A 16,106-nucleotide genomic window follows, 5' to 3' on the forward strand; every position below is an offset into this window, starting at 1 on the left:
GGTAACAGATTGAAATTGATCCCACAAAACTTGACTAGACAGGACTCTAGCACTCCCCCGCCCCGGCCCTGCTCCCACGGTGGAGTCTACCTCTTCCCGAATCTGAGCGACTTTATCTGCAAAAAACTTTGCAAAATCATTGCAGGAGATCATGTGGCCCATACTGGGCCCGGATGGAGCAGGTGGTTCCGCTAAATTGCGAACCACCTGGAAGAGTCTCCTGCTGCTGTTTTCTGCAGATGCGATGGAGACGGTGAAGAAGGTCCTCTTCGCCGTCGCCATTGCCACTTGGTAGGCTCGAAGTTGAGCTCTAGCCCGTGTCCGGTCTGATTCAAAATGAGTTTTCCGCCACCGGCGCTCTAGCCGTCTCAATGACTGTTTCATCACCCTCAGCGCCAGGGAAAACCACGGGGCTGTCCGGGCTCCATGCAATCTGAGAGGGCGCTTCGGAGCCAGACAGTCAATAGCGCTGGTTAACTCCGCATTCCAGCGGGCCACCAGGGAATCAGCTGAAAGGCCATCGACATGGGATAAAACATCCCCTACCACTCTCTGGAAGCCAATTGGATCCATTAAGTAGCGGGGGCGGACCATCCGAATCGGTCCCACCTCCCTGCAGAGGGGAAGGGTTGCGGAGAAGTCCAGTTGCACCAGAAAGTGATCTGACCATGGCACTTCTTTTGTTTCGCTTTTACTTAATGTCAGATCACCACCATCCATAGAGGTAAACACCAAGTCCAAGGCATGTCCGCGGCTATGAGTTGGGCCAGACTTAAGACTTAAGAGACATGGGGGAATGATCAATGGTCTTCAATGTCTGTATACTAATGCACAGAGCATGGGAAATAAGATGAACTTGAGCTCTTGGTACAGCAAACTAAATACGACATAATAGGCATCACTGAAACCTGGTGGGATGAGCTTCATGATTGGAATGTAGTAATAGAGGGATACAATCTATTTCAGAGAAATAGACCAAACAGGAAAGGAGGAGGAGTAGCGTTATATGTCAGGGATATGTGTATACCTGTGAAGAGATCCAGGATTTAAAACTTCAAAGCCAAATTGAGAGTATCTGGGTCAAAATTAAGGGAGAGAAAAATAACAGTGATCTCATTGTGGGAGTTTACTATAGATCCCCAAGCCAAACTGAGGACACAGATGATGCCTTCCTGGAACAGATGACCAGCATTCAAAAGGAAGTGAGATAGTAGTAATGGGGGATTTCAACTATCCTGATATTTGTTGGGGTAGAAGTGGCAGGATCATTAGGTGGGAGTGATTGTGCTCTTCTGGAGTTTATTATTCAGTGGAAAGGAGCAACCAAGCATACTAAGACTCAAATCCTAGACTTTAAGAACGCCGACTTCAGAAAACTTAGGGAAATGCTGGGTGAGATCCCATGGACAGCAATACTAAAAGGGAAGGGAGTTCATGATGGTTGGGAGTTTGTTAAAAGGGAGATATTAAAAGCACAACTTCAGGCAATACCAATGAGACGGAAACATGGAAGGTGCCTAAAGAAGCCAGGGTGGCTATCTAAAGAACTTTTAACTGTGTTAAGATTTAAAAGGGATATGTACAAAAAATGGAAAAAGGGGGAAATCACCAGAGATTCAAACATAGCTATATTCAAACATATAGCTAGCACATGTAGAGACAAAGTCAGAAAAGCTAAAGCAGAGAATGAACTCAGGCTTGCTAGAGAGGTTAAAAACAACAAAAAGGGCTTTTATGGGTATGTCCGTAGCAAAAGGAAGAACAAGGAAACAGTGGGGTCACTTAGAGGAGAAGATGGTGAAATGCGAACAGGGGACAGAGGAAGGGCAGAACTCCTCAATGCCTTCTTTGCCTCAGTCTTCTCCAAAAAAGAAAACAATGCCCGACCTGAAGAATATGGAGCAGATGATTCAGCAGGGGAAACACAGCCCAGAATAAGTAAGGAGATAGTACAAGAATACTGGGCTAGTTTAGATGTATTCAAGTCTCCAGGGCCAGATGAACTACATCCAAGAGTATTAAAAGAACTGGCAGAGGTGATTTCAGAACCACTGGCAATAATCTTTGAGAATTCCTGGAGAACAGGCGAAGTTCCAGCAGACTGGAGGAGGGCAAATGTTGTCCCTATTTTCAAAAAGGGGAAAAGAGAGGACCCAAACAATTACTGCCCAGTCAGCCTGACATCAATACCAGGAAAGATCCTAGAGCAGATAATTAAGCAAACGGTCTGTGAGCACCTAGAAAGAAACGCTGTGATCACTAAAAGTCAGCATGGGTTTCTGAAAAATAAGTCATGTCAGACTAATCTGATCTCATTTTTTGACAGAATTACAAGCCTGGTAGATGAAGGGAACGCTGTGGATGTAGCCTATCTTGATTTCATCAAGGCCTTTGACAAGGTGCCCCATGATATTCTTGTAAAGAAGCTGGTAAAATGCGGGCTAGACAATGCTACCATTAAGTGGATTTGTAACTGGCTTACTGACCGAACCCAAAGGGTGCTCATCAATGGCTCCTCCTCATCCTGGAGAGTAGTGACTAGTGGGGTGCCACAGGGCTGTCTTGGGCCCAGTCTTATTCAACATCTTTATCAGTGACTTGGATGATGGGCTTGAGGGCATCCTGAGCAAGTTTGCAGACGACACCAAATTGGGAGGGGTGGCTAATACCCCAGAGGACAGGATCACACTTCAAAATTACCTTAACAGATTAGACAACTGGGCCAAAGCAAACAACATGAATTTTAACAAGGAGAAATGTAAAGTACTACACTTGGGCAAAAAAATGAAAGGCACAAATACAGGATGGGAGACACCTGGCTTGAGAGCAGTGCATGTGAAAAGGATCTAGGAGTCTTGGTAGACCACAAACTTGACATGAGTCAACAGTGTGATGCAGCAGCTAAAAAAGCCAATGCAATTCTGGGCTGCATCAATAGGAGTATAGCATCTAGATCAAGGGAAGTAATAGTACCACTGTATTCTGCTCTGGTCAGACCTCACCTGGAGTACTGTGTCCAGTTCTGGGCACCACAGTTCAAGAAGGATACTGACAAGCTGGAACATGTCCAGAAGAGGGCAACCAAAATGGTCAAAGGCCTGGAAACGATGCCTTATGAGGAATGGCTTAGGGAGCTGGGTATGTTTAGCCTGGAGAAGAGAAGGTTAAGGGGTGATATGATAGCCATGTTCCAATATATAAAAGGATGTCATATAGAGGAGGGAAAAAGATTGTTTTCTGCTGCTCCAGAGAAGCGGACACGGAGCAATGGATTCAAAATACAAGAAAGAAGATTCTACCTAAACATTAGGAAGAACTTCCTGACAGTAAGAGCTGTTTGGCAGTGGAATTTGCTACCAAGGAGTGTGGTGGAGTCTCCTTCTTTGGAGGTCTTTAAGCAGAGGCTTGACAGGCATATGTCAAGAATGCTTTGATGGTGTTTCCTGCTTGGCAGGGGGTTGGACTGGGTGGCCCTTGTGGTCTCTTCCAACTCTATGATTCTATGATTCTAATTTTGCGGCACTGTTCCCCCCACAAAAGTGTTTTTTTCCGGTCATAGTGTCCAAAAATGCATTATGACTCCGAAAAAGTGCTTTTTCAGGGGCATATTGTGCCACGAAAGCAGGACAACCAGAATGGCCACCATTCTCTTGTGATAAAAAATGGGATGTCCTGGTTCTTCTGGGATACTTGCAGTGTATGAAAGCAGATTTTGTAGGACCAATATAAAGCCTTACGAAATTGGAGTTTGAAATTTTGTGGGGAGTCTACATGAGGAAAGTAGGCTTCTGGCAGCAGATGGCCGCCATCTCAACTTGTGGAGGATGACTGGGATATTGACAGAGGGGGCAGAACTAGTGGTCGCTTCTGCGTCCTCTCCATGCAGAGTTGAATTGTAGAAAAAGAAAAGTCTGAAGAAGACATCTTCTTACATGTGCTCATATCTAATTTTACCAAAGAACTTTGATGCCTTGTAATCCAGGATACCAATAATGTGAACATGGAGGTCTTGCTATCTGAACACAATGTGTTCTAAGGAAATTGACCATTAGGCAAGTGTTAGCATAATGAGTGAACAATTTCCATTGATTCCTATGGGGAAATTTCTACTGCAATCCCGTCCATGAAATTTTGACCCGCAAATGAGAGAAAAATCACATAATTTTGACCCCTAAATGACGGGGAAAGCTGCACTGTTTTATCCTGTACTTTCCATATGTCCCATGATCGTATTATAAAGTAGTTGTGTTCTATGTTATAAACCAAGCACTGCTAGTTGTTGTTTCTTTTTGCTTTATGATGTATTTCTTATCAATAAAAATATCGCTGTGGCGAAAACAGTTTTTTTATTCTGAAAGTAAAAAGTTTGAGAACCACAGCTGTAAAGTGTGGCCCCCCTTTGAAGGCTGCTTAGAGAACAATCCTTTTGGGCTCTGAAGAGCTATCACAGGGAGGAGTTTCTTCTTACGAGGTGATTCTGAGGGAAAGTGGAAGATTTGAGATAGGAAAGAGTTTGCACAGGAAGAGTGACTAAAAAGCACCCTTCAGAGGAGGCAGTGGAGGAGGCAGCTGCAGCTTTCTGCCCTCGCACAGCATTCATCAAACAGCAGCTCTGCAGCCGGGGAGAGAGAGGAAACTGAGGCCTACAGGAGCCTTGTAGACCAGAGCTGTGTGGCGGCAGACAGACCTGGGAGACCAGTTGTTACACACTAGTGGATATGAAACGACACATTGTAGTTTTATATTGTGAAGTGCCCTGAGAACTTTGGGAATAGGGTGGTATACACATAATAATAATAATAATAAATAATAATAATAATAATGGTACAATAGTAATGGCAGCAATGGTGGTGGATAACTGGTTCATTATTAGACTCTATTTTTAAAAAAATACATATTAAAATGTTTTTAGACCACCTTTGAGAGCAGAAGCCCCACCTCAAGACAGCTTACAAAGTAAAATAAAAGCACATAAGTAAAACCGCTGATAAAACAACTGTCTTTTTAAAAATGTTAAAATCCAACAAGAAGATATGGCTCAGACCATCACAAGCACCTCTCAAGAGAAGCTGAGGAAAACAGATGTGTCTTCAGAGCTTTCTTCAGTTCCTTTTTTAAATGAACCTCAAGGAGCTTTAGAACACAGACAAGTGCAGGCAGTGTTTAAGTTACATACAAGTCAGACCTAAAACATGGTGGGAAAGGGCAAAACTGGAGACTACATCAGAGTTTATCTGAAGTAAGTTCATCTGTCTTTCATTGTGCAAACTTTGGTAGACGGCTGGCATACTGTTTGTGGGAGATGGAAAAAACGCACCAATTCCATTTTGGTGTGCATCTGTGCATCCTCTGATTCTCATAACAAAGTAAATAGTATAATGTGTGATATAGTGGAGTTTTAATGCTTAGCACAGGAATTAAATACCATAGTTGGTAACCCTATGGTACATTCTGTGTGGTCTATAAACAACTGTACATTCTCCTCCTTCAAATATTTTTAAGCAGTTGAAACGTGTTAATATATTTCCTCCTATCCCTTAATCTTTTCTTTTTTGCACAGGTATTGTGGGACCACGAGTGTCTTTTGTAAGAATTTCCTTTTCTTCTCATAAGCTGTCAATGTTAATACCGATTTCTAGGTCTAAATATGGCAGAGCATTTCCATTAATGTGGATATGGACTCCTGTTGTCTGGTGCTTTCTAAGAGGCTGAGAAAGAATTCACTTGTGTTTAGCTTTTGTTATTGCAGTGATGTTGGAGAGAATTTAAACATCTATGGCAGTGCTCCCCAACCTTTTTATCGCCGCGGACCAGTCAACGTTTGATAATTTTACTGTGGCCCACTGAGGGGGGGGGAACGTTTATTGTTTATATTTTATTTAGATTGTTTTGATTTAATAATTTTAATTTAATTGTATTTAATGATCCTTAGGCGGCCCGGTACCAATTGATCCACGGACCGCTACCGGTCCGTGGCCCGGGGGTTGAGGACCACTGATCTATGGTAGTTCATATTCTTCTTGGAGTACACTTTGGTACCTTATAGGTCATCATCTGTATAGTTCCCATGATTTAAATTTTTTTTTGCTACCGAGTCCTTTCTACATTCAGTGTTATTTTTCCATCTGTTTCCTTGCAAAAATAGTTATTTAATTTCAAGCGATATCGCTGTGGCTGCTTTCACACCATACATTTAAAGCACATGACTTCTGCAAAGAATCCTGGGAGCTGTAGTTTACCTGCAGTTTCCAGAACCATTAACAAACTACAGTTCCCAGAATTGGGGGGGGAGCAATGTGCTTTATATGTTATTTAAATGTATGGTATGTACCAAGCTAAAAATGCTGAAGGTGGCACAGTGTAGTCAAAACCAGTCCCTAATTTTCTCCCTCCAACTTTGGACCTGGAATGGATTTAAAGTGGTTTACAACATGGCTGTTCAATGCCAATATAGTGTGTTCTGAGGTTTCTGTTCGCCTGCCTCTTCTTCCCTCTTGCCTGCTTGAAGTTACACACTAGTGGATATGAAACGACACATTGTAGTTTTATATTGTGAAGTGCCCTGAGAACTTTGGGAATAGGGTGGTATACACATAATAATAATAATAATAAATAATAATAATAATAATAATGGTACAATAGTAATGGCAGCAATGGTGGTGGATAACTGGTTCATTATTAGACTCTATTTTTAAAAAAATACATATTAAAATGTTTTTAGACCACCTTTGAGAGCAGAAGCCCCACCTCAAGACAGCTTACAAAGTAAAATAAAAGCACATAAGTAAAACCGCTGATAAAACAACTGTCTTTTTAAAAATGTTAAAATCCAACAAGAAGATATGGCTCAGACCATCACAAGCACCTCTCAAGAGAAGCTGAGGAAAACAGATGTGTCTTCAGAGCTTTCTTCAGTTCCTTTTTTAAATGAACCTCAAGGAGCTTTAGAACACAGACAAGTGCAGGCAGTGTTTAAGTTACATACAAGTCAGACCTAAAACATGGTGGGAAAGGGCAAAACTGGAGACTACATCAGAGTTTATCTGAAGTAAGTTCATCTGTCTTTCATTGTGCAAACTTTGGTAGACGGCTGGCATACTGTTTGTGGGAGATGGAAAAAACGCACCAATTCCATTTTGGTGTGCATCTGTGCATCCTCTGATTCTCATAACAAAGTAAATAGTATAATGTGTGATATAGTGGAGTTTTAATGCTTAGCACAGGAATTAAATACCATAGTTGGTAACCCTATGGTACATTCTGTGTGGTCTATAAACAACTGTACATTCTCCTCCTTCAAATATTTTTAATGCAGTTTTGCCTATTGCACGTCCCCAACCTTTTTGCAAAAATAGTTATTTAATTTCAAGCGATATCGCTGTGGCTGCTTTCACACCATACATTTAAAGCACATGACTTCTGCAAAGAATCCTGGGAGCTGTAGTTTACCTGCAGTTTCCAGAACCATTAACAAACTACAGTTCCCAGAATTGGGGGGGGAGCAATGTGCTTTATATGTTATTTAAATGTATGGTATGTACCAAGCTAAAAATGCTGAAGGTGGCACAGTGTAGTCAAAACCAGTCCCTAATTTTCTCCCTCCAACTTTGGACCTGGAATGGATTTAAAGTGGTTTACAACATGGCTGTTCAATGCCAATATAGTGTGTTCTGAGGTTTCTGTTCGCCTGCCTCTTCTTCCCTCTTGCCTGCTTGAAGTCCTGTTCAGCATCAGTTATTTTTCCTTGGGTGGACATTAAAATAGCCAACAAGTTAAACCCAGATTTGTCAAGCTCCAACTTAAATATCCGCTGTGGTGGTTTTAGTGTTCTCAATTGGCTAGAAGTGCAAGGGAGTATAATTATACCTTGACTTTATAGATTTGTCTCACGGCTCGTTTATTCTAAACCGTTTTGGAGGGTGGCAGCCTTTGCTAAATGCTCTACCTGCCAGCTTTCTTTGACGCCCACCTTGAATGGGAGATTATGGTGTCTCCCTCTGTCGCTTAGTTCTTCACAGCAGTGATGATGCACTACTTGCTTGATGTAAAGTGGAAGGTTTTTTTGTTATTTGAAACAAAGTCCCCACACAGTCTTACCATGACACTACCGGTATGGTAATTTACTGCTTCACAGGGGCAAACCTTGAATGCTGTGGAAGGTAAGATTAGTCAGACAGATCTTATCTGTGGTGGGACAAAATCCACTGTCATTGAAATGAATGAAATGTAGCTTGCATTCATGGTTTGCTCAGGAGAATTTCCTGAAGAACTGTGACTAATGGTTTAGTGTGGAGGTGCCATTCGGTTTTATACCCCATGCCCCCAAATGTTTTGGGCCGCCCTGTACAAACCCCCTCCCCCAATCTCTGTCCTGAACAGCTGATCAGTACTGTGTGAGTTACACACATACCTATTTCTTTTAAAATAAGTGGCCTTGGGACACTTGGGGGATTACAGGCTACAATTTGCCTCTGCCCCTGCAAAGTAATATGTACCTGGATGCAGTTCTTATATTAATAGTTGGGGGCAAAAACCCTGAGACCACCATCTGACTAGCATAACAGGTAGCACCAACCCTGTCAAAACATATGAAGAAAGTTAAGCCATGAAAACCAAGTTAGATATCATAATACTTGAATTAAGAACATAATTTTAAATGGGTGCTGACAGCAAAAGCATTTTAAGATGCTTCACAACTTTTGATGTTTCAAATAAAAAATGCAGTTAATGTGTTTTATAACTTAATTCATATTGTCAGGCTTTGAAGGCTTGACTGCAAACATTTAAAGCCATTATTATTCTACTCTGTTGCTTACCTTGCTAGAAGTAAAATCTTAGATCTGTGATGAGTATTATCCCAGGTTATCCATTACTCTAGTTTGTTAAGAAACATAAAACCTCCAAATGAGCTCTACCTAGAGCAAACTATTCAGGTTTTGGAAGGTTTGTTTGATCTAGTTTGCAAAATTTCTGGCTTCTTCTGCAAAGTATTTTGTTTTGATTCAGTAAGCTTTCCTCCCATTGTGAATAGCAGGGGATGGGGGAATTATAACTGAAAGTGTCACAGGGGCAAAGGGTGAAGGCCTCCCACACCATGGTCCTGCTCCAGATCTCTTCCAACCTACCTCTCTGCACCCCCCTGCCAAGGCCAAATAACTTCATGTCTAGTTTGTCCTATAGTTCTTGGAAAACTTTCCCTATGTGTCTATAATGTTACTTAAGCAATGTTGATGGAAGTGAAATGACAAGGGAAGTGCAAAATCAGGAAATTAATTTTAAAGTGGGTGGGAAACCTTGGGTAATTGCTATACAGACTTCTTCTTTTTTTAATGTGTAAGTAATATGAAGAAAATGGCTTGATCTCTGTTGCAACTTGCAAAGTTGGGCAGTTAGTGCACCTTATGACTCTAAAATATGTCCCAGAACTCTGATTTACTTCGGAAAAACCCTCCACTGTACTGTATTAAAAATGACAGAGGTTAGGGACAGAAACACCTATCCTTTTGGTCAAACTGAAATTGAAAGTGACATAAAATCATTTTTGGCACCTAGTGCAATAAATGTTATGAAGAAGACATGTTCAGGAGAGATTAGGTGCCCCTCTCAAGGAGAGAGGACATGAATTCACTAAACAAGAAGTATTTGTGACTCAGAATTGTTCATTGTACAGAAGATGAAAGAATCTGCTCTCTGGGAAAAAAGAGAAGCGATCTGAGCAAGTGGGAAAATTAGAATTGACCTACTTGGCGAGTCAGCAAGAGGTTTGTTAGAGATTGCAAGGAAGGAATGTCTGCTTTGAAATGATAGAGCTGGTGGTGATGGGATGTTCACTGTTATGTCAGGCCACACCAGGCTCAAGCCTTGCTGTTTTACAAGGTTTATTAAGCAGTTAATATTAAAAAGGGATGGCTGTATCTGTCAGTTTCAGTTGCTTTCAGTTTCTCATTTTTTCCAATTTTACTTTCGGTTGTCCATATTTTCACATGCACATTTTAAAAATCCCCCACTAATACATTTGTATGCAGTTTTGCCTATTGCACGTCCACACATTTTTTAAACCCTGTTTCCCTCTAATATAATGCAAATTTGTGTATTATTTTCACTAATATATGCACTTGGGTGCACACTTTACCCTAGTATATGCATTTTTGCATACATTACTGAACGGTGGTATTGGAATTTAGTATATAATAATAACAATAAATAATCTGTCTTCTCTGATTGGTGCATCTTGTACAATCACAGTACGCTTTTCAACAATTGGTCAGATGCACCTTTTTACCCAGTTATTTGGTTAAGAGGATATTTTTTCCTATTGCTGCCTTATGTGCACTGCTGTTCTGGGATGCTATTTTGTCATAGATTGTTTTGTGGTTTTATTTCATGGTTTTATTGTAAATTGTACTGGTTTTAATTGTGGCATTTTTGTTACCCACCCTGGAACAATTTGGTAAAGTGGGGGCTATAATTACAAATAATAATAGTTCTTACAGTCACCAGAAAATTTTTCACTTTGTAAAAACACATGCACAGACAGATGCCAGAATCTGGAAATAAACTATGTTTGAAATAAACTATACCAGAAGAAAACATGTTTCTCAATTTGGCTGAGGAGGTTTTGGTCCACCCATGGGTATCTGCAGGCATTTTTCTGGGGTGTGAATGGGCCAAAGCAAATTCTTCAAATAACTAGCATCAGAGAACACGGCTGCCATTTCTAGCCATTTCTACCTAGGAATGGTGATTCCTAGGTAAACCTAGCCTGAGATACTGTGCTTGTATTCCAGGACTACACCATTGTTTCTCAGTGGATAGATCTCTCTATCTACAGGTGGGCCTAACATGCAAGCAGTGTCTTTGAACACACCAGTACATTTCTTCCATTCTTTCCCTGGCTCCCTTCACCTCTTTCAGATCTTAATTGCATCACTGCTGCAGTCAACTTCACAGCCCTCACTCATTGCAGTTCCCTAAAAACAAAATTTGCACTAAAAACACCAACACACCAGGATAACGCAAACCAGTATAACAGCAGAGGACAACGTCAGGGTTGTCATACAGAGGTCTAACTCCCATCAGCAAAATGGGTATAATAAAACTGGGCTACTTTGCCACACTCACAGTCACAGCCTCAACTCCTGCAATATGGGTTTAATAATGATGATATGCATTGGCATTAACAGAGTAATTTTTAAAATGGTTATGAACTAAAAAAAGATTCAAGACAATGAGTCTTTCTTATTAGTCTTCTGTTTCTCTAATTGTCTATATCTGCTTTCCTAAAGGCCAGTCATTGCTAGGACTTCATTCATTAACTAAAATTATTAAAAGTAGGAGCAGCCTAGTTTCTTGCAAAACAATTTAGAATAGTGGCTGCACATCTTGCTTCTTATGAAGGCTTGAAATCTGGAAGTTATATATGACTTATTAAGGTGGGGGTAGCCATGGGTCTACCCTATTTCTTTCTTTCTAAAAGATGGAACTCTGGGGATTTTGACTTCGCTGAAGTGGGTGCTCCTGGGTCCACGCCTACATATTAGCCATGGATTTGTTACAATAAAATAGCAGAAAGAGAAAGTAAGATGAGGTTCTCTGTAAATGCATGTAAAATAGTATCTAAAAAGCATTTAATTTTTGAACACTGCTAAAATAACAGGGCAGCCCACGAAAGAAGAGATATTGCTCAGAGTATTGATGAGTTTTGATGTCCCCTGCTGCTTCTGTGGTGCCCCCAGCCATCTACCGGTACCGGTATAACCTTTCAAATACTAGTTCACAGATGGAGAAGAGGAAATTAATACTGATGTCTTTGTCTGTTACTCTTTCAGGTATCATTTGGGATTCCTGCCTGGTGGTAAGTGTAGCTTTAAAATTTTGATCAGAAAATAGAATTGTACCAATAGTGTAGACTAGCGAACCATATGCTAAGACTACAGTAATGACACATGCTGAAGCTGAACCAAAACTTTATGCAACTTTGATTTTAAAAAGTCAAGATTCAGTTTGTTTTTAATTTCAGAAATGTCCAAATGTTGCTTTTGACTTTGTGGGGTACTTCAAAATCAGAATCATGACATAATAACTGCTGGTATCAAATTGACAAATTCAGTACAGTACAGTACTTTAAAAATAACTTTTCTTCCTTCCTAAAGCCTTTCACTCTGAAATACAGTGGTGCCTCGCTAGACGAATTTAATTCGTTCCAGTGGTCTTTTCTTATAACGAAAAATTCATCTAGCGAATCCCATAGGAATGCATTGAATTTTTTTTTTAAAAAAATTGCCCATAGGAACGCATTAATTGAATTTCAATGCATTCCTATGGGAAACCGCGATTCGCTAGACGAATTTTCCGTAAAATGAATTCGTCTAGCGAGGCAACCTCCGCTCGAAAAAACCTTTCGTTAAGCGGAAATTTCGTTAAGCAGGGCATTCGTTAAGCGAGGCACCACTGTATTCTGTAATTGTGAATTTAAGAAATGTTAATTTGAGGAAATTTGCATGAGGAATGTTTGCTCCAACTTCTCCCCAAGTTTAATGTATAGCACATCATATTGTGGAGGCAGAGAGTCACCTGAATAGTGTACATCTACACATTTTTCAAAGGTGACTCCCTCCACCCACTGGCCTTCATGAATCTGGACGCTTTCTTTTTCTTTCATTGAAAGTTGACATTCTCACGGCACCTTTTGTATGCATATTCATATTGCTGTGGACAGGTTGCTTTCCATTCTTTAAAGTCCTCAAAACAGAATTATTGCCAGTTGTAGAAAAACAGGTTCATTACTGGAAAACATTTTGCTGAATTTTTGTAGGAAAAGCAATTGATTAAGGGCTTTTTGTTTTACTTGCTTTTTTTCATTAATCATTTTTAGCATCATGTTTTCAGTGTTCAGCCATGAGAGTGCTAGCTTAAAAAAGAAGAACAAGCCTGGGGTTCTTGAAATACTTTAGAGGTTGTACCTAAGTACTTTGTGTCCATGTGCACAAAACCTTCACATTTCCCACCCTTCTGTATTTGAGGAAACCAAATGGATTTGGATTGATGCAGGCCCCACCTGCATAGTTTCAGATGGTCATGAGTGGTTCAGCATAGTTCTTTGCCCGAGGAACCTGTAGAAGGAAGGGATATTGTGGTCACATAGTAACAGGGTCTACCAGCTGTGTGAGGTGATCTGGGTACTGCTACTGGATTATTCACTAACATCCAAAGAGAGGGTGCTAACCACATTATGTAGACTAGAGCCTGGACAGAGTGCTTTGATGCTAACATGGACCAATGATGCTGTCACAGGCCGGTTATGACTACTCTAGAGTAACGACTCTCCACATTCTTGCCTTTTAAGGTTTTATTAAGTGCAGTCTATATACAGTGATCCAGCTATACAGGGTACATCCTTCTAGTCCGAACCAGAACCCGAGAATGGTGCGCCCCGCGTTCTCTTCCAGCATAAGAGTCTGGGCACGCCAAATCGTCTTCCCCGCCTTCTCCTGCCTAATTCCGGAACCGGAGGGAAGAAGGGCCTCCTTTCCCTGTTTTCCTTCTCCCCCTTTTCCTCCTCTCTCTCTTCCTCCCCTATGTGTAGCAGGGGCTCTCCTATGCTGCCAGAGCCCTGTCTCCTCCTTTCTCTCTCCTCACTCGACTCTTTCCCCTCCCCGCTGGCTTCGCTGCTGGTGGAGGAGCTGCTCCTCAGGATGGGAGGGGGCTGTCTGTACTCCCTGCCCCTTACAGATGTTTTCAGTTTTTCATGAGGAGGGCTATTTTTGTGCAATGTTGATGTCTGTAGCCCAAGGAGCAACAGTTTTGCCATGACAAAAAGAAATATAGAGATGGTACAAAGATGCATACACCCTTTTACAGATGTGCACACTTCCACATAGGAAATGTATGAGGAGTAGTGCTTGAGGTTTGTTTGTTTGTTTGTTTGGGAGCCTTGAGTAAGACAAAGGATGACTGTAAGAGTATTGGGTTGGTTTTATTCCTCCCCTAATGATCAGGGCTTCTCTGATCTGACCAAAAGACCAAGAAGCAAGAGAGGTGTCTTAAGCTCTGAGACATAAAAAAGACTGTAGCTAGTGAACCAGTTAGAGCTGGGAATAGGTACTCTTAGCACTGAAGCCACCTGGTTTCAAGTAGCAAATATGGCTTCTGGAGCCCAAGCAACAAACCTGTTCTTTCTATGGGACTGCAACTCTGCCTAGAACAGGACACCCCACAAAATTCCAGACATGGAAATTGTCCCTGCCCACAGCGCCTCCATCTTGTCTGGAATTGGTTTCAATTTATTGGGCCACATCCAGCCTATCACCACCTTCAGGCTGGGTCAGTATCTGTGCTTCAGATGGTATCTTGATTTAGATGGTACAGAGAGATATTGGGTGTGACCAACACATTAATAAAACTTTGCTCGAAATCCACTGATGACAGCTCCCAACAGCTTCAAATAGATGTTAAATAGAATGGGAGACAGGATAAACCAGGCATCCCCAAACTTCGGCCCTCCAGATGTTTTGGACTACAATTCCCATCTTCCCCAACCACTGGTCCTGTTAGCTAGGGATCATGGGAGTTGTAGGCCAAAACATCTGGAGGGCCGCAGTTTGGGGATGCCTGGGATAAACCCTGCAGAACCCTTCAGGTGAATTCCCATGGAGACGTCTTCTGTTGCTCCTCTCTGAAATCACCCGATATATCGGAACAAAAACACTGCAAGGTGGGTGTTTGCAGCCCCCAATCCATGTAGGCATTCCAAGAGGAAGCCATGGTCAGTGGCATCAAAAACCACTTAGAAGTCAAAGCATCAGCACTCTAACATCCCACTCCTGACAAAGATCAACTCAAGACAACTAAGGCAGTTTCCCCTACCAAAACCCAGTCTTAGTTGGATTGGAATGGGTCTATATAATCTCCTTCCTCCAAGTATGCCTGAAGTTGCATCACCACTGCCTTCTTGATTGCCTTGCAAAAAAGGGGATATTGGCGATTGGGCAAAGGTTGTCTAACACTTTCTGGCCCAGGCTGGTCCTCTTAAGGAAGTGGTATACCACTGCTGATACCACTGGTCACCAGCATTTATCGTACCAGCATTTATCCTCCTGCAGTGAGGCATTTATCACTCCCTGGACCCACCCACTCAATCCCCTTTGGAAGCTTTTATTAGCAGATAAGGACAAGGGTTGAGAAGGCATGTGGTAGACTGAATTCCTTCCAATAGCTTTCTCACATGTTCAAGTCATACTAATTGAAACTGATCCAGTAAAAAATGAGCAGATGGTGTGCTGGACATTTACATAGGACTAGTGCTAATTTTGGACAGATCCAAGTGATTTTATCCTCAAAGCGCTTCACTAATCTGCCACAGCAGTCCTCTGATGGTACCATCATCTCCTCCATCTGGGTAGATTCCCTTTGCCAAATGGAAAAGCTCTGCTGGATAGGTACTAGAGGATGTACTGGTGGCAGAGAAATAGGACCTCTTCACCACCATCATGGTCACATGGTAGGCCCAACAATGTGCTTGTACCTGTGTTCAGTGAGATATGTCTCAGGATGTGCACCACTTGTGATTCAGTCATCATCCTTCTTTATCACCTGTAGCTCCCTGGAATAATAAGGAAACCTGAAGTCTCCACAACTTTGAAGAGGGCATCTGGGGGTATTTGGGTGGAGGTCCCTTCCCTTTCTGTCTCTCTCTGTTCCATAGTGAGACCAGGGTTTCAACAGGAGCTCTGATCATGTCAGAGCCTTCAAGAATTTCTTAGATTTTATAAGTCTCTGAACATCTTAATGGGTCCTCTACCCCTGATGCCACAAATCCAAACCCATGACAATGGGTTCACCACAAACCCTAATACCAACAAACCCTAATACCAACAGATCCCTGCCTAACTCTCTTGCAAAGACCAGATTCAGGGTATGTCCTGTGACATGGGTTGCATCATGATGGATGTGGTGTTCCCCCTGACCACGCAGAATTGATTTTTGTACACATTTGCACATGTTGATAGTAATTATCTGAACAGCAGTGCTTTTAAAACCCCCCACTAAGTTAGAGAAGGGGTGTATAGAGAAGATAGAACAGTCAGAAAAATAATCCATATTAGCTT

General features: G+C 41.7%; 1 protein-coding gene across 1 annotated transcript in view; it reads left to right on the plus strand.

Moving 5' to 3' along the window:
- SKAP1 (src kinase associated phosphoprotein 1) overlaps window positions 1-16,106 on the plus strand; it is a 293,527-nt gene that overhangs the window by 14,303 nt on the left and 263,118 nt on the right. The window contains exon 3 of the mRNA XM_035134221.2: window positions 11,829-11,854. Coding sequence (XP_034990112.1) covers window positions 11,829-11,854 — 26 coding nt within the window. The remainder of the gene's footprint in view (window positions 1-11,828; window positions 11,855-16,106) is intronic.

The sequence above is a fragment of the Zootoca vivipara genome, chromosome 13 (assembly GCF_963506605.1).
Source record: "Zootoca vivipara chromosome 13, rZooViv1.1, whole genome shotgun sequence".
Lineage (NCBI taxonomy): Eukaryota > Metazoa > Chordata > Lepidosauria > Squamata > Lacertidae > Zootoca > Zootoca vivipara.